Genomic DNA, 22,998 nt, shown 5'->3' on the forward strand with positions numbered 1-22,998 from the left:
CAAGCAGAGTCACAATTAACAAAAAGTGATTGTTTTTGTATAATGGCATAGTGGATGTGGTAAAACTATTTCTTTCAAAATAAGTTTCTGCATACTTCTAAAAGATGTCCTGTCAAGTTCTTACAATGAAGGTTGAAATTCTTGATTTGACATCATTAGAAATTTCATTCTATTCAATTATAATGTTATGGAAAAAAATCCATACATGTTTATTTATAATAAATATTTGTGGTTGTAAATGATATTGAATTTTATTTTTTTCCTATTTTTAGTAATTAGACACAAGAGGAGTTTACGTGCTTCAATTTGTCTCATTAGTCTCTAAATTAGTATTAGTAATAATGCAAATTACTCTACAGTATCTGTCACCCCCTCCTTTCTTTACTGCCATGAGCAGGCAACTCCAGCAATACATTATAATCTATCTTTATCCAGTTTATGCACAGCAGTCTATTATTTTCATTGCTGCTCTATCAAATTAAGTGTGTGGCATAGCCACCTATGTTTATCCGAAATTGTGGGGCTAACTATAGAGATGGGAGATGTTATTATTTTTTATCTAACCAGTCAATAAACAACACTTTGCAGCAATACAAGTGGAAAAGTCAAAAGCATACTTATAACAGATTTCAGATTGTTTACTTCAGATATGAAATACTTCATTTTGTATGTGTTCCTTTCATCAACAACTTATGTTATTTATTCAAGTGAGTTTTTAGAATATTCTTAATGTTTATTTTGTGCCTTCAAGATAAAGGACTTTATAAGTGCCTAAATATTAGAATTAGATTAGGGGTTCAGTCCAGCTAGGATTTTTTTCTGGAAATCCAGTTAAAGTAACTGCCTTTATTTACATTTATGTACATATATATAAACTTCTGTATTTTTAAAAGGCACAGATCATTGATTCTCCCATTACAATTTTTTGATTCCCACAACTCCAAAAAGATGTCTTTATAAGTGTAATCAGTTCTCATTTTTTGTTTCAGTTATGTGTGTTTGTACAAGCAGTACATGTCAGCCTGCACCTCAAAGGGTTTTTTTGCACAGTGATTCCATCTCCCCACTGTGGCAAAAAGTGCTGAACACTTATTAATTGTTTTCTGTGCATTGGTTTCACCTTTCTCCCCTGGTTTTCATTAGGTTCTGAGCTCATGCCCAAAGCCCTCTCCACCAGGATAGTGGGAGGCATTTGGTGGTTTTTCACACTTATCATCATTTCCTCGTACACTGCTAACCTAGCCGCCTTTCTGACAGTGGAACGTATGGAATCCCCTATTGATTCTGCTGATGATTTGGCCAAGCAGACAAAGATAGAGTATGGGGCAGTTGAAGATGGAGCAACCATGACATTCTTTAAGGTAAGTTTTATATTCTATTTGAAAATGTCCTATATACTAATTGAAGAGCAAAAGTTTGTGCACCTGAGTGAGGAGCAATGGATATGATTGCCACACTTGTCAAAACCAACTGAAAATCAGTTTTGGATGATCGGAAAGATGGCAAAGGAAACAAATGCAAAGCCTCTTGTGGGAAATAAAAAGCAATTTCTTTGATGATTTTCACTTTAAGAATTGACTTTGTAACAATTGAGTAGGTGAAGAAAACTGAACACTTTGCTCAGAAGATGTGTTTACCAATATTTGTTTGCTCTTTGGTACACTTTGAAGACTGCTAACTAGTCTATTCTGCTTTTTGAGTTATTATGCCAACACTTAAAGCTTCATAGTGACCATTACATTGACATTTGGAGTTAGACAGACCGAGGTTTAAGAGGTGCAGAAATTGAAGAATGTGTGCACAGTTCCTCTCACTAAATTCAGAGAGTACAAAAATTGTTTTGATATCGAGGCTAAAGAGTCACTGTTTAAATTTATGCCATTAAAGCCTATAGATGTGGACACAGAGTTTTATTTAAGAAAAAAAACCCAAAACATTGTAGGACTTTCAGCCTCTGCTTGGAAATAAAAATCAATTTAACTTCAGTATCTCAGAATATTTTAGGCTGCTTTAGTTATATCATACATTAGGAAAGTTCTGACTATATTCCCCAGAGTAGTTGTTGAAAAAGGGGCTGGTAAATCTAATAGAAGTAAGTAATCAGTTACAGGTCTCGATGTCAGGAAACAAATGAAGTAGTTAAAAGAAACAACACTGAAAATTTAAAGACTGAGATTTTTTTAAAAGTTACAATTATTTAAGTCTTGGGACAGAGAGATGACACAAATTATTTATCAAGTTACCAGAAATCACTACAGGGCTTTAATTTCATTTTTGTCTGGCAGAAAACTTTGAACATGTTCTAATTCACATTCAAACTGTGGATTCTAAAATATTATGAAGCAAGTTTAAATTAGCAGTATCTTTCTTTTTGGTTGCCAGAAGCACTTTTCTCTTCATCTTCTTAACTTCTAGTTTTCCTTTTCCTCACCCTTAATTTTCTCTTTTACTCACTCTTTTCCTTTTTTGTATAGTCTGTGGATTTTTGAAGCTCACAGAGACTATTTATCTTTCTATGAATGTTTCCCTCTGCATATTAATATACTGCTTTATTTTCTGCACAATTTGTTCTTTCTGTTCTCTTTTTAATTCTGTTCCTACTTATCTAGGTATATTTTATGTTTATGAAGTACATTGTATCCAAGAACTAGAGAGGACTTACTTTTCATGAAATAACAATTGCATGTCTTGAATAGATTTTTGTTCTCAGATGAAATAAACTAGACGTATACACAAGAGAGGTAGAGTGTCAGATCACATAATTTGTGATAATAATAATTTGCCTTTAGTGCATTAATGAATTCCCCTGCCTCATTATGAATGAGAAGGAGAAATTAGAACTGAACCTGGTATTTCTTTATTCGGCAGGTAGATTATAGGTCAAATTCAGGTTTATTCTGTTGAATAAACATATTTTCTAGGTTTTATGTGTGAATAGATCATGGCCAGTAAGTGTTTTCTGACACTAAAATGCAAATAACTAACAACTATGACTACAAATATTCTTCTGATGTTTACTATCTTCTCTAGTAGTAAGTAAACTAAAGTAAATTAGTATTATTCATCTAATGAAATGGATATAAACTTAAGCATTAGAAATAGTTACGACTGTTCTTGTAGATCAACCATTAAGAGAAAATCACTGAAAAGTAAATGGAAATCATATATTCTCATTTGATTCATTCAGTATCTGAAGCAACTTCCATGTAGAAACTGGAGTTTGCTGGATGTAAATGCTATTCACTAGAGCTAATTGTATAAGGAATACTATCTAATTAAATATATATTCCATGTAAGATAACCCAAAATATTTTTATGCAGTCTGTGAGTTAGAATAAGCATTCTGGTGAAATTAGATATTTTTATGTAATGAGATTGAATTACCAGAAAACAGAATACTATAGCTCTGGCCAACATAGTATATCTATATTTGTGTCTTTAAAAACATACTTCTATTCTGTATAAGCAAATTACTTCAGGAATGTAATTTCCTTACATGAAGAAAATTAAAGTGCAAGAAAATATTTTAAAATAAGAATGAAAGTAGAATTGCTTTAAAAGGTACTACTAGAGTTGAACAGCTTATAGATACTACATAATATAAAAAAACCACTTAAGAACAGGAAACTGATAAAGGAAGACATGATCTATCAGAAAAAAATTCTTAAGTGAGAATTGACACTGGATATAGATAGTATAGAAAAGTATAGGTAGTGTTGAAAAGATAGGTTTTCTATAGGTGGATAGGTTTTCTGCATTGTGTGTAAAAATCCAGGATAGATCTTTGATTTTTAAATCCATTACAGTATATTCTAGGTTTTATCAGTAAGCTTAAGGGGGTTTAAATGGTATATATTAGATCTTTGATATATAGATAAGTGAATATCAAGTAGGAAATGATGCTATATTTTTTATATGGCATTAGGGAAACTATTAATGAACTGTTTTGTCCTGTTCTGGTGACCACACTTCAAAAATGTGTTTAAAATTGCAAAGAGTTGATGATAGTGAAAGAATGACTATAGGTCTGGAAATAAGTATTGTAGTTAGATGCTAAAGGAGATCAGCCTGTTTAATCTGCTGAAGAGAAGGTTACAACGTGACTTGATCATAGTCTATAAGTGCTTTAATGGGAATGAAACTTTTGAAAGCAGATGACTGTTTAATCTAGCAGAAAAAAGCATAATGAGATCTAATGTTTCAAAGCTGAAATTAGGGAAATTTAGACTAGAAATAAGGTGCGTATTTTTCAGAATGAGAGTAATTAACTACTAGTACAACTTGTCTAGATGTGGGCTAGATTCATCAACCACATCGTGAGGAAAATGGGTACAACATTAAACATTAGAATTTTGATTTAGAGGCTACTCAATGAAATAGATAGCCTTCACTATACAAGAGGTCAGATTAGATTTAGTAGTCCATTTCTACTTCATAAATCTATGAGAGTATGACTTGTGAGGCTGTTTGCACGAAAGATGATGGAGAGGATATATTTATCATCTGTATATTTGCTTTTCCTTAGCAATTTTGTCCTGTTTTAATGAGAAGGGATTAAGTAAAACAGTTGCACTATGTTACAACAAGAAGTGAAGGCACCAGATGGTTTCTTAATGTTAATCACAGTGAGGCTCAGTATCTGCCCATGAGACTGACAGTGATTTCTACATAAATTCTTTCAATAGTAGTCCATTGAATTTTTTCTTGAAAAAAACTTTGGTTGGTGGCCAAAGCTGTGTGATGGTAATACAAAAGAGCAGTATTTTTTGAAGGAGAACTGGGAAGAAAGAAACTAACTGCTTTATGAAAATCTGCTTAAGTTAAAATCTTGGAAAGCACAGGAAATACACATCAGAAACCCTTGTGAGTCAAACATCCCCATGAAGTAGCTAAATGAGAAAGGAGAACGCCATCTCCAGAGGTTTATTAGGCCCTCTAGATCATCATATGCCTCCTCATTGTTTGAGAAACATGACATTACAATTCGTTTTAGAAGCCAGAAAGTAAAGGAAATTTTCAGTAATTTCTTCTCTTAAAATCTGCTTATCTAGTCTCAGCATGCAAAGGAAGCAGTTTTACAAGTCTACTATATGCCTGATGGGTCAAGCGAGCCATTTCATTGAGAACAAAGAAGAAAATCTATATTATTATTTAGCTACCTTCCAGTACCTGAAAAGAGCCTAAAAGAAAGCTGGAAAGGGACCATTCATAAAGGCTTGTGGTGACAGGACAAGGGGGAACAGATATTAACTAGAGAAGGGCAGATTGAGACTAGACATTAGGAAGAATTTCTTCACCATGAGGGTGTTGAGACACTGGAACAGGTTGCCAAGGGAAGTTGTGGATGCCCCATCCCCAGAGGTGTTCAAGGCCAGGCTGGATGGGCCTGATCTAGTGGAATGTGTCCCAGCCCATGGCAGGGTTGTTGGAACTGGATGATCCTTAAGGTCCCTTCCAACCCTGACTATTCTGATTCTATGATTATCCAAGAATTAGAAGGAAGAAAATGTGAACATAAATTCTAAGCTATACCTACTGCTAGGCATATAGTTTCTACTCCTGATACATGTTTTTGTGTTTCTCAAATTGTGGAGTTTTTTAGGTATGAACTTGTCTTCCTTTCTCTTTACTGCTTTTGACACTATTACCCATTCTTAAGTTTCAGAAACCTGTTTTTCTTCCTGTAGAGAATAAATTGAGAAGTATTTGCCATTTGCATGAAAGGTACTTATCTCACACTAGTTGTTCTTAGATAAAAATGCTCAGATTTTTTCGTTGCCCTTGATTTCTGTTGTCTCTTAGTCTCTGTTCCTCCAAGCCCTAGTGTCTGTTTCCTTGCTGAATGACAGTTCTGAAATTAAGAATAATGTTAATTCCACCCTGTTTCTCTTTGTACCACAGTTCTCCATCTTCACACACAAAGATACTACTACTGCACATATGCTTAAACATGGTCTACATGTTTCAGATTTTTTTTGTAATGTTGCTGTGTACCTTTGTTTTTCTCATGATTTTTTCAAATCTGTAGTTTTCAATGTCAGAATTTATACTTTCTATGTTTTTGTACAGTACTAAGAACAATACAACTTTTCTCAGTTATGATTACTAGGTATTCAGACATTTGCATACTGAATAGTGAAAAACAAAGTAATTTTTCATTCTCTAATAGCAATAGATTAGCATCGTTACTCTCTATCATGAATTAAAGATATTCTCAGTCCTCTGTGAGAGTCATATCATTTATATCCTTGTTTTGCTGATAACAAAGCTGAAGCACTAAAAATGAACACATCTTCTCAAGATCACTTGTTGAAAGCACTAATTGAGGAAAGCTGACTCATGCACCTTAGAATTCTCTGACAGACAATTTTATTTATGATTTACATTTTCCAGTTTCTTTCCTTTTCTTCTTCAGGACCCATTTTTATATTCAGCTCTACTTTTCTACAATACCCTTCATTTCTTCCTGCACTGATTTTTCTCCACAAAGATCCATGCTACTGACCCTTTTCAGGTCCACCAAATCACCCCCCGGTTTTTTACCCTAGCCATTTTGTCACCACCTCACTCAAGAAATTTGTAGAAGGTAGCTATTAAGCACTTAATGCCTATCTTTCTCCTCCAAATTCTCAGCCTATTGTTAAGGGGAATGCCACAAAGTTCTACCTATACATTGCAAAATGTCATTAAAAATAGTCTCTTAAGGTTGAAAGAAGGAGTTGTAGGGGAATTTTCTCACTGCTTGCAACTGGAGTAAAATTGACAGATCCTCTCACATAAATGAAAGAATAGCAGCAAGAATAAAAGTATGAATGTCATTCATCATGAGTGATGTTAGTATTGGCATGCATAATATATTCAGTGGGATTTTCAGAGCTAGGTTTGAACATTGTAATAGGAAAGTGGCATTTATCTTTTTAAGAAATAAGTATGCATGTACAAGCACATGGACGTATACATACATAGAACATTCAGTTGAATGCTGCAAATAAAGCGTTATGAAGTTTAGCAGTATGTACCAATTACTTGGTGGAATTCTTGCAAGTTGAAGATGAAAAAAAGACCATTTCTGAGCTGCTCAAATATACACTGACTGTCAGTGACTAATAGAAAATAACTTTTTGAGTCCCAGCCTCCATGTGCTGATTTGGATAATACTTAAAAAATAATTGGTAGCAGATGACACAGATACATGTTCAGTTTGTTCTAAAATTATTTCACTCTATAGATAAGTTGCATTTGAATGTTACTAAAAAGGGAATTGAATATAAACACCATGTAATTCATGTATTTCTTCTTTTTTATCATCTCAGTTTAGGCATATCTTTTAGAAATACATATAGTTAAAATTCACCCCTTCCTGTAATTATTCCCTCTTTACAGAAACACTTACTCTGTTAACCAATACACCTTTGAATGCACAAAAAAGTAGGCACAGTTGTAAACCTGTAAAGCAAGATCCTTGTTCGGTCCCTATACTTATACAAACTGAATCTGTAATGGCAGAGTCTGTAAGAATGAGATATAGGCTTTGCCCAGAGACCTCAAAACACCTCTGCCTCATTGAGGAAGGTAAGTAGCGGTTGGTAGGTTATATAATGCATTAAAACATTCTATAGCAAGAGTAGCAGTGCATTTGAATTCTAAACAGAAGAAATTCAAGTAATTTTGGAAGCATTAAATTATTTGAGGTGAAATGTCTTTTTATTTTTTTTTTTAATCAGAGGGCAGAAAGCAGAACTAATTCACATAAAAGACCTCGTTCTAACTAATTTTCTAGGTTCTGTAAAAAGTGCCCGAACTGGTTTTATTTTGTCTTGACTTTTCCCCGCTTCTTTAAGGTTGTCAGAGCTATTACTGTTCCTGCAGGGAATAAGATCATATGTTCGGCTGCCTGTTGTATCTCAGTGCTGAGATGTGAAATCAAAAGTAGGTGGAATGTGGTAGAAATTCACTATCTTTCTGCATTTGCCTTTTTCCATGCCTATGCTTCTTCCCTACCCATTCCCAATTCCTCATTCCTTGTATTCTTTTTTTCTATTCCTACATCGTGAGCTGAAGAAGATGAACACAAAGACAAGTCAACTTTTCATTATTGCAATGACTTATACTGTATTATGCCATATATCCAGATAACAAGCACTCTTAATAAGCTGCTGGATAACGTGTTATTTTTTAAAAACTGCTACAGAATCACAGAACTCATGTCTATTGATTAAACCTATCTCCAGCTCCAGGTCTTAGAAACTGATGAAAAACATACAAATGTTTTTTCATACCCTCTTAAAGAAATACACTTAAATTTCCAGTGAGTACTGGTTCCATCTGGCTTTCCTATTCCGTAAGTATTTCTCAGTATGAATATAATGTAGAGCAAAAGTGAACATATCAGCAACAAGCTGACATTTCTATTATTTTTCAAAACTGCATCTGACAAAAATATGCATTAATTAACCATAATGTATTTACACGATGAAGTTTGTCTGCATAAAGCTGGTCTTTCTCAGTGTATAGATAGGGTAAAATATAGCAAGTTCTGACTGAAACTTGCACTGAAATACTGGATACAAGAAATAAGAGCACAGCATGAGAAAAAAATTAATAATTAACCATCAATTTATCTGTGGAAAGTCAAGTCTCATAATAGAGTCATACAGAGTCACAGAATGGTTTCAATTACAAAGGACCGTGAACGTCATCCCCGCTGAAGTGATTAAGGACATATTCAACTAGATTAGGTTACTCAGAGCCATCCAACCTGACCTTCAATGTTTCCAGGGATGGGTCAACCTGTGCTGGTGTTTCCCCACCCTCAGAAAAAGAAAATCTTTCTAATATTTAGTCTAAAATTCTCTTTTAGTTTAAAAACATTACTCTTTGCCCTATTGCTACAGGGCCATCTTTCTTATAAGCCCTTTGCTAAGCTGAACAACCCCAACTCTCTCAGCCTCTTGGTACAAAAATTACACAGACCACATTTGAGTCCTAAATTGTGTCAGGATCTCTTACCAGCAAAGGATAAAACTGCTGATTCAGAGTAGTGTTGTGATCTAAATATTTCAAAAATCATTTTGTAGTTAAGAGAAACTAATTATGACCTTTTTCTTTTGTGTATGTGTGTAATATATAGTCATGCCACTGAAGACATGAAAAGCAGGGCCTTTTTCCTTCGAAATCAGTTGGAGTTTAATCACTACTAATCACTACAAATTACTTGTAGTCATATTTGTCAATAACTTTCTTGCTTTGTTGTTTTGGGATCAAATGGAACCAATCTAACTGTGAGTAGTTCAGCCTCTTCTCCTGCCTTCACCCTCAAGCTCTGTTGGCTTTACATTTCATAGGGCTGTGACAAGAATCAGTCCAGCTTTCTGATTGAAATGAAAAAGGATCTTTTATTGTTCTTGCACTTTTCAGTTGTGAAGAAGGCCAGTAGAATGCTAGAATTGATGTGAGGGGAGCAGAAGGTGAGCACTTCCATGGCAGAGTGATATTATATCACTCTGGTAAATGTGAAAGCTACTTGGAATCAGAACCCTTTGGGAAGTGAGTCCTTTTTCCTAGACATTTAGGATATGAGGATGAGAAAATCAACAGCAATATAATTGCTGATACTTCCAGAATGTACATTTTTCTTATGTACCATTTTAGGGTTTGTCTCAGCTTGTAAGCCATTTTATTTCCTTTCTCTCACCTGATGCACTTAGTTTTCTGGCCTCTTCAGGGCCTGTGATGGCGCTGTTGACAGGATTAGTTGTAAGAGAATGACTGAACTCTGGGTTCTGATCATAGGTTTGGTTGCACAGCTTTTTCCTCAGAAGTACCTAACTTAATTGTTATCTAGCCTTATCACCTTTCTCTCCTTCTGCTATTTTTCCCCAGAAGACAGGGCAAGAACAACTTATTTTTCATTTTTCAGCTTTTTCCTCTTTATGTCTGTTTTTAGATCTTGAGCAAAGTGAGAAAGGGAACTGGACTAGTTCATAGAGAATCCTTCAACAGCAAACAGCTTTCTGTATGAAAGACAGATTTTGGAGCTAGGGTTTGTTTAGGAAATTGAGTATATATCTATCTGAGAACATTTTTACCATCAGAGTCTGAAAGAAAGATGTCTAGCTCTTCAAAGAAAATAAATCTGACACCAAGTAGCCATGTAAAGTTTTCATATTCGATCTGTGACTCATCCTGGCAATGTGATTCAGAAACCATTCTCCAGAGTGAACTGTTTCCAGCCAGTTTTGTGTGAGAACCTGCCATATGAGTAGCCTTCACTGTTGAGTTCCTGGCCGCTGAAGCAGCCTGAAAGTCTCCATTCATTAGCAGAGGTGAAGCCTTGTTTCTGCCTTGTCAGTTTATATATGACACTGTTGAGATGTTCAACTGAATTAGCATTGCTGTGTGTAAAGAAATATTTTCAGTGCCAGAATTTTCATGGACCTCACCTGAAGGCTTATTATACTGATGAGTATCTGCCTCAGAGTTTTTCCTTGCTCAAAACAGAATGCTTGTTGAGATTAGTTAAGCTGTCATTTTTGCAATGCACCTATGGTAACAACTACATAAGCTTTATTGAATGTGGATGCATTATAAGGATTTTCCCTATTCACACATTAATTGAACTTGCATTTAACATATTCAAGATCCTTAATCTGTGCAATATAGATGATTTATTTATATAAAAATATATACTAAACCATGCTTTGGAAGCACAGAATCATAGAATCATTTAGGTTTGGAAAGATCTTTAAGATCATTGCATACAACCATATACTGCCAAGTCCACCACTAAATCATATCCCTAAGCAGTACATCTACATGTCTTTTAAATATCTCCAAGAATAGCGTCTCAACCATTTTGGTGAAGAATTTTTTCCTAATATCCAGTCTAAACTTCCCGTGGCACAGCCTGAGGTCATTTCTTCTTGTCCTATCACTTGTTACTTGGGAGAACAGATCAACACCCACCTCACTACAATGTCCTTTCAGGGAGTTGCAGAGAGCAAAAACATCTCCTCTCTGCCTCTTCTTCTCCAGATTAAACAGCCCCAATTCTCTTAACTGGTTCTCACAGAACTTGTTCCCTAGACCTTTCAGTATCTTTGTTGCACTCCTCTGGTCACTCTCCAGCACCCTGATGTCTTTCTTGTAGTAAGTGGTCCAAAACTTAACCCAGTATTTGAGGTGTGGCTTCACCAGTGTTGAATATGGGGAGCAATCACTTCCCTAGTCTTTCTTTCCATGCTATTTCTGATATAAGCCAGGATGCTATTGGCCATCTTGGCCTCCTGGGCACACTGCTGGCTCGTGTTCAGCTGGATGTCAACCAACATCCCCCAGGTCCCTTTCTGCCAGGCAGCTTTCCAGCCATTTTTCCCCAAGCTTGTAACACTGCATGGGACTTTTAAGGCCTAAGTGCAGGACCTGGCAATTAGTCTTGTTGAACCCCATACAACTGGCCTCAGCCGATTGATACAGCCTGTTCAGATCTCTCTGTAGAGCCTTCCTTCCCTCAAGCTGATCAACACTTCTGTCTGTCTTGGTGTCATTACTGAGGGTCCACTTGATCCCTTCATCCAGGTCATTGGGAAAGATATTAAACAGAACTGACCCCAATACTGAGTCCTAGGGAGCAACACTTGTGACCAGCTGTCAACTGAATTCAACTCTATTCGCCACAACTCTTTGGGTCTGGCCATCCACCCAATTTTTTACTAAACAAAGACTATAACTCTCCAAGCAATGAACAACCAGGTCTTTATGATCAGAGTAGACTGCTAATCAGAGGATTGTCTGCCCATGAATACATTGGACCAAAGATAAGCAATATATTTCTTAGCACTTTTTTATTTGTTCAGATACGGTATGTAATCTTTCAATTTACTTACAAATTTATTATATAGAAAATTATGGTGTGCTGTTTTTTTTCATATCTTAAAAGCTGAGACACACACATAATAATGTTGATGATTGGAAATAATGTATTCTTTTATGTTGAAATGGACTTAAATTGTCATAACAGATATTTAAATGCACATAGCAACCAAAATCCAGGTAAGTTATTATATGAATTTCGTTGCGGATCATTGTGATTTGAGAGGAGCCTGAGAGCTTTTCTTATGTTAGCACATACTATTAATTAGCTATTATTTCTTAATTCTTAAAAAAAAAAACATTAAGACTCTTGGTCTTAATCTTCAGGTCTTCAATTTTCCTTTCAGAACTATAGAATAACTTTCATAAGTCAAATCTCTAACTTCTAGTAGAATAAATCTAACAGCAAAACCACCAGAACCTCCAAAGGTTACAATTGTAATGTCATGTGATTTGCAATGTTTTTTGTTATTTTTAAACTTGTTAACATTAGTGATGGAATCAAGTGATTAAAAGCATCCTGTTGCTATGTATTTGTCACTAAAAGTTTTCAGTAGTGTGTTTTCTTACAGTGTAATGCATTACACAAGCCTTATTTTAATAATATTATCAACTAAATTGGTAAATTGGTGGATTGGTAAAGGAAGAATCTCAACTGCTGATAGTGAATATTTGTCAGGATGACATAATAAGAGTCCCCTGCTTCCTGGATGTTTTTTTAGTAGGAAGGATGTGTTTTTTGAAACATGTAGGGCAAACTTCTCCTGACAACATAGCGTAGAGATTTGGAAGAAATTCTTCATGATGAGGGTGGTGAGGCACTGGCACAGGTTGTCTAAGAAAGATGTGGATGGCTCTTCCTGGAAGTGTTCAGTGCCAGGCTGGATGGTGCCTTGAGCAGCTTGATCTAATGGGAGGTGTCCACGTCCATGACAGGGGGCTTAGAACTAGATGATCTTTCAGGTCCTTTCCAACCCAAACCATTCTATGATTCTATGACTGTAGGGAAGCTTAGATTAGTACCTTGATCTAGATGCTTAATGTGTAGGTGTTTATATATGGAGGATGAATCTTACAAAATTTCTGGTCACTCTTTAAGTAGTAGGGAACTTTTGTATGTCTATAAGCTGCAGTATTACTGTAGGGAGAGGTTGTGACTAAAAAATATCTCTGTATACAAATTAATTAATTTTACAAGGAATAGTATAAATTATTCTAATTCCATAATACAACTGACTGACTTAACTAGCCCTGGGGAGCTGGGGAATGGTTGTCTTATTTTAGATTGCTGGTTTAAAGCATGTGAAAAGTTTATTTCCTTCCACATTTTCACTGAAATGAGCACAAAAATCAAAGAGAAAAATTTCTTTCAAATTATAGAAAAATTTTACATTTGGCTTATGGTCTGAGTTGGACTATTGTAAAAATTTTGCTCTATGTTTGTAATTTCATATTTTAAAAGACTGAACTGTTCACAATGAGTGTTCCTAAAAGTACCCCAGTGACTGCAAAAGCCTGTCTTTCAAAACCAAATGTAAACATTACAAACAATAAACATGATCCACCATTTTGCTTTGCTCATGTGACTACATATGTTTGATCATAAAAAAGCTGAGTACATTTAACCTTCACCAGCAGGGTAGATGTTGTCATCTGCTCCATAGCTTGTTAGGTTTTTTCCATGTTTATGAGTCCAAGTTTTGGGGTTTTTTTATTAAATTAAAGTGACAGATGCAGGCTTTTGATGTGTGCACTAGTAATGTGTTTGCATTGTTTGCATATTTTTGTTTGAAGCATGTGGTAATCTTGACATATTCTATACCAGAAACTTTGAATTGAAGGGTACAGTTAGCAAATTGGGTCAACTGAGTTATTCAAGTGCAGTAAGTGTTGATCAATAAATGATGAAAAAGCTGAGGATATATACAGACTAACATTTCTAAAATCTCTTCAAACTCCAAACATTTTCATGTTATATTTCTCTAAGATAGTGTTTGGAATTCCAGAATTGTGATATGGTTTAATTTATAACTGCTAGAGCAATTCTTAACGCATTTAGAGAAAAGGGATCAGTGCTTAAAGTTGTTTTTCTGTAGATTACAAAAGATCAAAGGATAGCAAGAATAAGCAAGAAAATGAACTGGCATAGTAAATTTCTAGAACATAAAATCACATTTAAGCCCGATAATTATAACACTGCAGTTATTTATTCCTATTTTTTTAATGCTTTTAATTATTTTCTTTAATTGTATAGCCAAATTCTGTTCACATATTTGGGTTTCTGCACACCTATGGGAGATTAGTAGGCTGACACCGTAAAACTTAGAACCTTGTATACAGAAAAAATAAAGTTTGCATACATCCAGAACAAGCTATGCCCTTTAGTCTGAATTTTTAATTATCTTTTGAAATTTTTATTTTTCTATACTTTCATAAATAAATTCCCATCGATTTCAGTAAGTTTTAGGTATTTCAATACATCTGTGAATACTTGAAGACTTAAAGACATACCAAAAAAAGAAAGAAAAAAGAGGTAATTCGAAGTAAGCCTATATACAGAACAAATTTTGGCCATTAAAGCTTAAAGAATCTGAATCCCCCCCACCCTCCCCCAAAAAAAAAGAAAATCTGTCAAATATTATACATCCAGAGGACTGCCTAAGCAGAATTCAGTCAAAACACCAATATTTTAATAGTTCCAGTGTGTTTGAAACCAAAATGTTATTTCTGATCTTTAATTTAAACATGCAATGCTTTTCTTTTTATCATGCTGGTGTTTCTCACAGTATTATAGATGCGGGCTATTAGATAATTGGTATTACTTACCATTTTAATTTTAAATTATATGCTTCGTTAGTGTAAAATGTGTCAAGAAGAAATTATTTCATTTAACTGGAAAAATAAATCTTTGATATCTTTGTATTCAAGGACAGTGAAACAAACATACTTTTCGTTCTGATATTTTCTAATGTGTGTTATTGAATTGTAAGTATATGTTTGGCTCATATTTTAAGTGATGACTAATTTCAAGCTAATTTGCATAGTGAACACCATGTATTTTGAGATGGATTTTTTAAGTGGGACCCAGAATGACTCCTCATTTTCTAAAAAAAATCAAACCCAGATCTACTTTGCATAATTTTACATAGGCAACAGTTCAATTTAAAAGGAATTTAAAAGAGCATTTAAAAAATCCTTTTCTCCACATACACATGTATAAATGATGACTACATGTTTGCATAATATGCATACAGAATTTCCCCTGAAGGTATGGGAAAAACACTGTTATTTTACTATTTTGTTGAAGAGGAAGTGATGAAGTTGAATAGAATTACCTCATCAGACACTCCACAGAAGTGCCAAGCTGTAGCATTCAATAGGGAAATAGCAGATGTGAAAGTTGGTTTTCAGCAGACAATATGAGTGGAAGACTTTGCTATGAGAAAGAAAGTGCTTCATTACACTTAATCTGTACTAAGAATATTAGTTCTATCAAGCCTTCAGAAAATTAGAATATAATGGTTTTCATGACTCCAGCTCTGAAAGAGTCATTTTCACAACAGTTAAAAAGTTTGATAGATGATCATTTGGATAATTGCACAAAGTGATCAGTATTTCATTAGTTTCAAATTGGAATGTTGCTATTTCTTCTCCCTCTGAATAAAGAGGATCCAGTGCAATAACTCTGAGAAAAGAATTGGCTCCCTGGGTGATCACTATATTGTAGACAAGCGTAAATGATGCTTTTGGAGCATGTTCACAGGAAACAACACGTTATCATTTCTCTTGATCATAAATATTTAAATACTTTTGTTCAGAAAGTTCCTTGTTTTGGGGCTAGTTTGGATATTTACATTTTTTTCCTTTTCTGAAGGGTAAAAGGAACTTTTCAGTGTTTGTCCACGCAGGAATTGTTCGAGAAAAATTTGGTTTCAATCTATAATCAAGTGGATGCTCTTTACAGTGGTTGTCCTACAGGGAACGACATAACTGGAGAGCCAGTAAAGAGTGATGTTTAGCTGGCAAGTCAGTGAATCAGAGGTAGTACAGGTCAGTATGAGAGTTTATAGTTGCTGATAGCAGATAAACACTTTTCTGATCAACTAAAAAGCAACAGGTGTAAATGAGGACAGAATACGTGGAAAGAAATACTCACTGACAGATGATTTCATTCTCATTTAAACTTGTGAAATGTTTTATTTCCAAGAAAGTGGATTAGAGATTTTGTGTGCTTGAGGCTGAACATGGGATTTTTTTTTTTGCCTTTCAAAAAAGCCCACATCCTCAGTCATATATCTTCCTCTAAGAATACCTCTAATTACAGAGATGGATATGTATTTTTTGAAGCAACTTCCTCACCTCACCAATCTTTAAATTAAAATACTTCTTATTGAAAATTCTGCCCCTAGTCTGTTTGATTAATACTTAGAGCAAATTATATTTATCGACAATGCAGTGGAGGAGTCAGCATTTATCATTTAAAAGCACCTTTCTCATTGAAGTCCAGCATGAATTGAAAATGAATTGTCCCTGGTCCTCGAGCTCTGTTCACACTGATAACCACATAAATGCCTCAGAGTATACACTAAATCAAAGGTTGCCCTGATAGTTTTGATATTTAGTGCTGGAATGGAATTTGATTTGACGAGTACTTAACAGCGCTTCAGTTTCCTGTACCTCCAAAGTTTACAACAAGTGGCAGAACTGAGGGCTTTGACATTAAGAGCTTAAATGAATATCATATGGTATCTGTTGAGATTGCTCTTTTGTCTTAGAATGCTGTGTAATGATGTTTACAAGCAATTTGCTTTTGCTTTCAGTGCTTACAGAGATATTTGGTATCAAGAGAAAATTATTTTCCCTTTGGCTTTAAAGTGAAGCTGAGGAATTCTTGTCATGTAGCCCAAGACTGAATATTTTGTATCTCAACAAACATAGCCAAAAGCACCAAAAAAGTCTGTTAAATCATGTCTTATCTTTTGGCATTTTTGCTACTTTTGAACAACAATTTATCAAAGTAAGCAAAACAGAGATAGCAATAAAATTTAGAGCTGTATCTTACATGCAAAGTCATTTACAACCTGGGCTTTGTTAGGTTATTATTTTAGGTAGTAATCTGTTTTAGTAATGGAAAAATGACCTTATTTAATTACAACGAAAAATTAAATGTCAGCTTCTTAACTTATGAAGAACATCAAGCTCTGGAAGCTGAAATCTTCAGGCTTCTTAGTCTAATATGAGTAAACATGGACAAATCTTTTTTCCTGTTGCTGTATTATAGTGTTTCTGTTCTTGCTCAGTAGAAATGACATATTCTTTCAGCCAAACATATCTCCAGCATGTACTGAGATTCAGGAGAAAGTTTACCTGTAAGTGAGATGACCTGTAAATGAGTATTCTGATAGCTATTCAGCTGGTCTAAAATCTGTTCTTTTAGTAAAGATGGTTTTAGAAGTGTAATGGCCCTTCTTGTATATTTTTTAGTACACTTATTATATCTCTTTTAAAAAAAGAAATTAATATTATAGTTTTCAGAGTGGGGAAAATATGGCATGAATACAGGTAATAAGGAGTACATTCTGTACACAACTGTGCTTGCATAAATCCCATTAGAATAATCATTTTGCAAACTATAATAAGAAAGAGGAAAAAACAAAAATCCATATAGACCAAGATTAGTAACAATATTTGATTGTCACTACAGGTAGGTGTCTCATTTATTAAATGTTGCAAATTAGCTAATTAGACTATACCAACTATATTATTTTCACTGTAGGTCTCCTCACAATTTTCTGAAAACAATGAGCATTTTAATTGATTATCAGAACAATAAAGTCAAAAGAATTAAGTTAAACTTCTTTTCCTTAGGATCTATGAAGTGATGTGGTAAAAGACTAGGAACAGAGCTGTTTCAAAACTCAGCTGCAAGAAACTTAACACATGAATGTAAGTGGGTGCCATGGAGAAAAATATTTATCAGAAGAATCTGATTCCATAGTTAGAGTAGGATAACTTTTCATAATAATCCTAAATCTAAGAATTTCTGTTTCATAGTTACATGCATTATCAAAAAAAATTCTATCAGGTAAAACTTGCTACAATTTACTAATGATGCTGGTTTTACTGTGGTCTTTTTTTTTAAGCCCTGAATTTTATATTCCAATTCAACTAAGTCTCAGTGAATTGCACTAAAAGTTTTCAGTTTAACAGATGAGTATTAGATCAGATCACTAATCTGGAATTGTAGCCTTCTACATACAGTTGCTGAAAGCTCGTTCCTCTAAATTTTGTTTAAACTAAATATTCAGAGATACACTTTATCAGAATGTTTTTTACTAAATTGATCAACTGAAAATACATGAAAATTTGCTATAGTGTGTTCACAGATTATTTTTACAGAAATACACAGAATGAACACAGCAGTGTTGTTGCTGGTGCCACCAAATGCATACCATTAACAAGTTCAGGGTATAATTAAATTCACTATATTTTATTGAAGCAAGGAACTAACAGCAAGTGGAATTAGAAAGACCTCAAGGAACATATAGATTCTCTTACAGGTTACACTTAAGAGACATAAATAATGCTAGAATGTCTCTTTTGTGACAAGTACTGAACCATAGCACTCCTTTTAGACTGATAATTTTAAGCTCTGTCTTCTGGTTGTTTTTATGATCATGAATGTTCCAGGCTGTTTTGGTCTCTTGGGATATTCTAAAAAATCAATTCTTAAATTAGAGCTAATGTTTGTGAGTAATTGTGCTTTAAATTCTACCTATATAGAAATTTATTTTAGTTCTACTGTACTGTCAGAAATAAAACAGTATACGCAAATGCACTTTCTCATGAAATGAGTATGTTGTTCTTTCAGCTATTTACAAGACAATTATACCATACTTATTCCTATGTTAACTTCAGAGATGTGTTACTCAATTACTGGCAAGCTATCATATTAGTGATAATGGCTCCTATTGTGGTTTTTTTTTTGTTTGACTGGTTTTTATAATCTTATATTTGTTTGTCTCTAATATTCTAGGCACTGTATGAATGTGGATGCACCTTAAATCCACAGTCTAATTAAGATTGTTAAAATTTGGGTGATATTATGAAAGCTGGGTGCTGCAAGTCACAAAAGGCACAAAATCCTGAATAGAATCCCTGCCATTCACATCACAAGAAGACAAGAGACATTAGATGCTCTGAAGCATCAGTGATTTAATTTTCATGTTGTGACAGGAGTTTTCTCTTGCAGTAGAATCCCACACATTAATGTGATGATCTGGTTACCATTTTCTGCAATAAACAAAGTTATTCAGCTTTCACATGCCCAAACATCTTCCTGTCATGGAAAGATTTTTCCCTATGTGGGCCATCTGGGGTCTTAACAGCTTGCTTGCCTCTAGCCTTTTCTGGTTACTTCCTCAGCTTTGTATTAATGCAGAGAAGTTTATACACACACAAGTATAGAGCTGTTTTGTTAAAAAAACTGTCATACAGAAAGAAATAGCTGTCAAAAAAGCCCTAAATTCCTTCAAAGAAGCCAAACCAAAAAACCCAAACCAACAAGCAACCCCACCCTGCCCTCAACACCAAAGACCTCCCACACTAGAAAAAAGACACGAAGCAAATTTAGACGAACACTTAGCTGTTGTGTGGCACTCTGAATCTATAACAATTTATTCAATGCCTTCATTAAACCAAAAAGTGACCTTCTGGCAGAGAACGTTTTTTTTCCTTAATGAGTCTCCTCTCCTCTCCTCTCCTCTCCGCTTTCCTCAAAAAAACCAATAAAATGTAATTAGACTATTCTAGAACCTGTTTTCTTGAAAAATTATGTTTAAACTAGGAAGATTGAATTGTGCAAGCACACTGGACCTATCATACAAGATATTTTTTGTGTGTCCTATTTTGTTGTGCTTCTTAAACTTAAAAAAATATTTGTTAGGCTCAATTAGGTTGTTCAGAAGATAAAGAAAATGATCAGATTCAGGTATGCAGCATGCAAGTTTGTCAGATTTCTGACTACAAAATAATTCTATGGAACACTTGCACTTATCAGAAATTTAAACTATGCTAGATGTGAAAATAATAACACTGTCTTTGAAGTGCTATCATATAATTTGACATAAACAAAATGATCATTACTTTATTAGTGCCTTTATAATTCAAAATTTTCTGAGTTTTTTTTAGTGCAAGGTTATAGCTAATGATATAAGCTTGTAAAAAATAAGCCTATCGCTTTTAAATCACAGCTGGTGGAGCTACCACAACACGTATTTAGTGTTGATTCCACCCCAACAGCAGGACTCCTCTGTTGTTGGATGTTATTGTAAAGATTTAACATCTGTGTTATACCTTTCCATCTGCCTAACATTGATATTTATCACAGACAGCAGAGAAGTAAGTACTTATTAGGTGACCATAGATCAGAACAGTACAATCCCTTTTAAAGTTCAGAAAGGGAGAACGCATCTTTGTGATTATCAGGTTTCAGGCCTGAGGTTTAGGAAGGCAGTTTTATTCCTCAGAAAGTTTCTCTTTAAATTAGGTACTGCGAAACTGCATTCAATGATTTTTCGTTGTTGTATTTTTAATCTCTGTGATCCCTTTGTGTCATTTCTGCACAATAATGAGGTAGTTAAATACAACTAGACCTAACCCTAAGCCTTTTGGTTGCTTAAGATGAGTACTTTGACATTAGTCTTATGGTCCTTTTATTTTAAATTCTTTCATTATGGTTTAAAGCCATTAAAGCCATGGTTTAAAGCAATTAATTTTATGACAGGAATTTTATGAGACACTGATGCTTAGCTTGACATGTACTCCGGCTTCTCAACAACTCTCTGCTCCTTCCTTTCCTCCTAAAGCACAAAATGGCTAGATATTATTCTCCTCTAGATTCTGATTCAGTAGGAATTATCAGAGACAAATAATACATGGCAAATTACATCTTACAACATGACATTCTTTAGGTCTCAAGTATCTTCATTTCATTCCAGCCCTTGGGAATGGTTGACATTATTTAAAATTCATGTTTATGAAAATAATAATAAAATAATAATAATAAATAATAATAATAAATAATAATAATAATAAAAAAGTTCTGCCTTACATTAAGCTGAAAAATAAATTTACTTTTTACTTTTGTTCTCTCCTTTCTTGGTAGAGAAGATGGCAGGGCTGGCAGAGGGTCCCATTAAATCTGTTGAGGCCCAGTGATGTATTTTCTCACAGGATAAATTTAAAAAGAATTTTCCAGAAGGTCAATAGAAGTGGAAGGTGGAAGCCTGTCCTCTCCCTACTTCTCCCTTTATTTCCTGAGCCCATGCAAAGTCTCTGTAATGTGGGAAATGTAAGGGCAGTGAGATGACTGAGGGTCCCTAATTTCCTCATCCTGCTGTCTAGTGAAAGTATCTTTTGCTTGCAGTGGTAAGTTCTCCCAAATTTTTTTTATGTATGTGGAAAACCAGTTTCCAACAGAAAAATTATTCCAGTGGAAAAATGTCATCTGTGTAGTAGGCATTGTTATCAGATTCTTCCAGGTGAATTTAGCTGAAATCACTCATTTTGCTGTCCTTAACCATGCCATTCGTCTTGCCTAGCTTCAGAGGACAGAAACTAGTCATCCAAACTGACCAAGTATTTTAGTTCACTCACTTTTGTAGTTAATGCAGGATTGTGGTACCTGGCTGAAGCATTCTCTGGAGATAAACAATTTTTCCTTTTCTCTTAAATATAAAGTGAATCTCTGTGAACATCTTAGTTTAGAATAGGTAAGTAATTTTTAAAAGTCTAAAGCAAGCAGCATGATTTTCTCCCTATATGTACTATTTTGTTTTCAATGTTATTTTTATTCTAGCATTGTGTAAATACTTTTTGAAGTTTGGAAAATCTTTTTTACCCCCTTGAGGTATATGCCAGTTGTATATTCTTATTCTTGTATATTCTTTAAGAATTTGTATATTCCATGTCCCCTGCCATTTACTTCCTTCTAGGTGACCAAATCTAAATCTTTAGCTTTGCTGGTTACCAACTCAGTCTACTAGAATCATTAAAAAAATACTATGCAATGTTAATCTCCATTTTATTAAATATGTTGTCTAAGTACTAGCCAGAACTTGTGTGTGTTTATCTTATAATAAAAAGTATATCTTATAATATCTTATAATTAAAAGTTCTGAAGGAAGTAATCCTGAAATTATTACATAATATTCTTATTTTAAGACAAATTCTAGTGCTGATATATTGATTACACTATATTAGTATTTGTTAAATATTTATGGTACTCCTCCCAAACCTACCCATCTGAAATTACTCAAATGAAATTATGTATCTAATCATTTCTCCTTCTAATATACCATCTGTTCAACAGATAGGTAATTAGTTGCTGTTTCAGTCAAAGCACAACACTTAATTCCTCAATTGCCACCTGTCCCCACAGCCATTATTTCCTTAGTTTCCTAAGAAAGTTTACTTCTGATGTTATGCAGAAATGGTTAAGTCTGGTTCTTCTGAACAGCTAAGTGCCTACTTCTGAGTCCCTTTTGGGGCCTAACATACCTCCAGGGACTAGTCTGGAAACACAGTGACTGCATCTTCCCTTAATCCTACAGTGATAGGCACTGCTGTTATAGCTTGGTTTCATCTGGTGACTCAGAAAATACACCGCAAGGAATGAGTGATTGTTTTAATGTTGAGTTATTCAGATGGGAAAACTCTTGCAGTCCACACTGTCTAAGATATCCCATCTTTGTGGTTTATTATAATACAAGTGAAAAGAGATTAATAGGAAAGAGAGGGGAAAGAAGACACTGTACACACCTCAAAGTTCAGTCTTCCCTCCAGTAGAATGCGCGTGTGTTTCATCCCAAACAACTTTTTTTCAGTTTAGTCAGTGGAGTGTGTTTTCTGTCTATTTGTCAGTGGAATACTTTCAGGATGGAAAAACATTCTATAACACTTGTTTCTGCATCCTTACCATACTATATTAAACATTTATTTCGTGTTTACTCTAATTTAGTTTATTTGTTTCTTTATAGTAATTTTAGTAGATATATCCCCTTACCTTCTTGGTATGATATCAAAGGTACAATGATGCAGGAAATGAGACCATTCTATTGAGTAATA

General features: G+C 34.4%; 1 protein-coding gene across 2 annotated transcripts in view; it reads left to right on the top strand.

Moving 5' to 3' along the window:
- LOC138717798 (glutamate receptor ionotropic, kainate 2) overlaps positions 1 to 22,998 on the top strand; it is a 384,533-nt gene that overhangs the window by 298,831 nt on the left and 62,704 nt on the right. For both annotated transcript variants that reach the window (XM_069851637.1, XM_069851638.1), the window contains exon 13: positions 1,144 to 1,361. In XM_069851637.1, coding sequence (XP_069707738.1) covers positions 1,144 to 1,361 — 218 coding nt within the window. The remainder of the gene's footprint in view (positions 1 to 1,143; positions 1,362 to 22,998) is intronic.

Source organism: Phaenicophaeus curvirostris, chromosome 2, assembly GCF_032191515.1.
Source record: "Phaenicophaeus curvirostris isolate KB17595 chromosome 2, BPBGC_Pcur_1.0, whole genome shotgun sequence".
Taxonomy (NCBI): domain Eukaryota; kingdom Metazoa; phylum Chordata; class Aves; order Cuculiformes; family Cuculidae; genus Phaenicophaeus; species Phaenicophaeus curvirostris.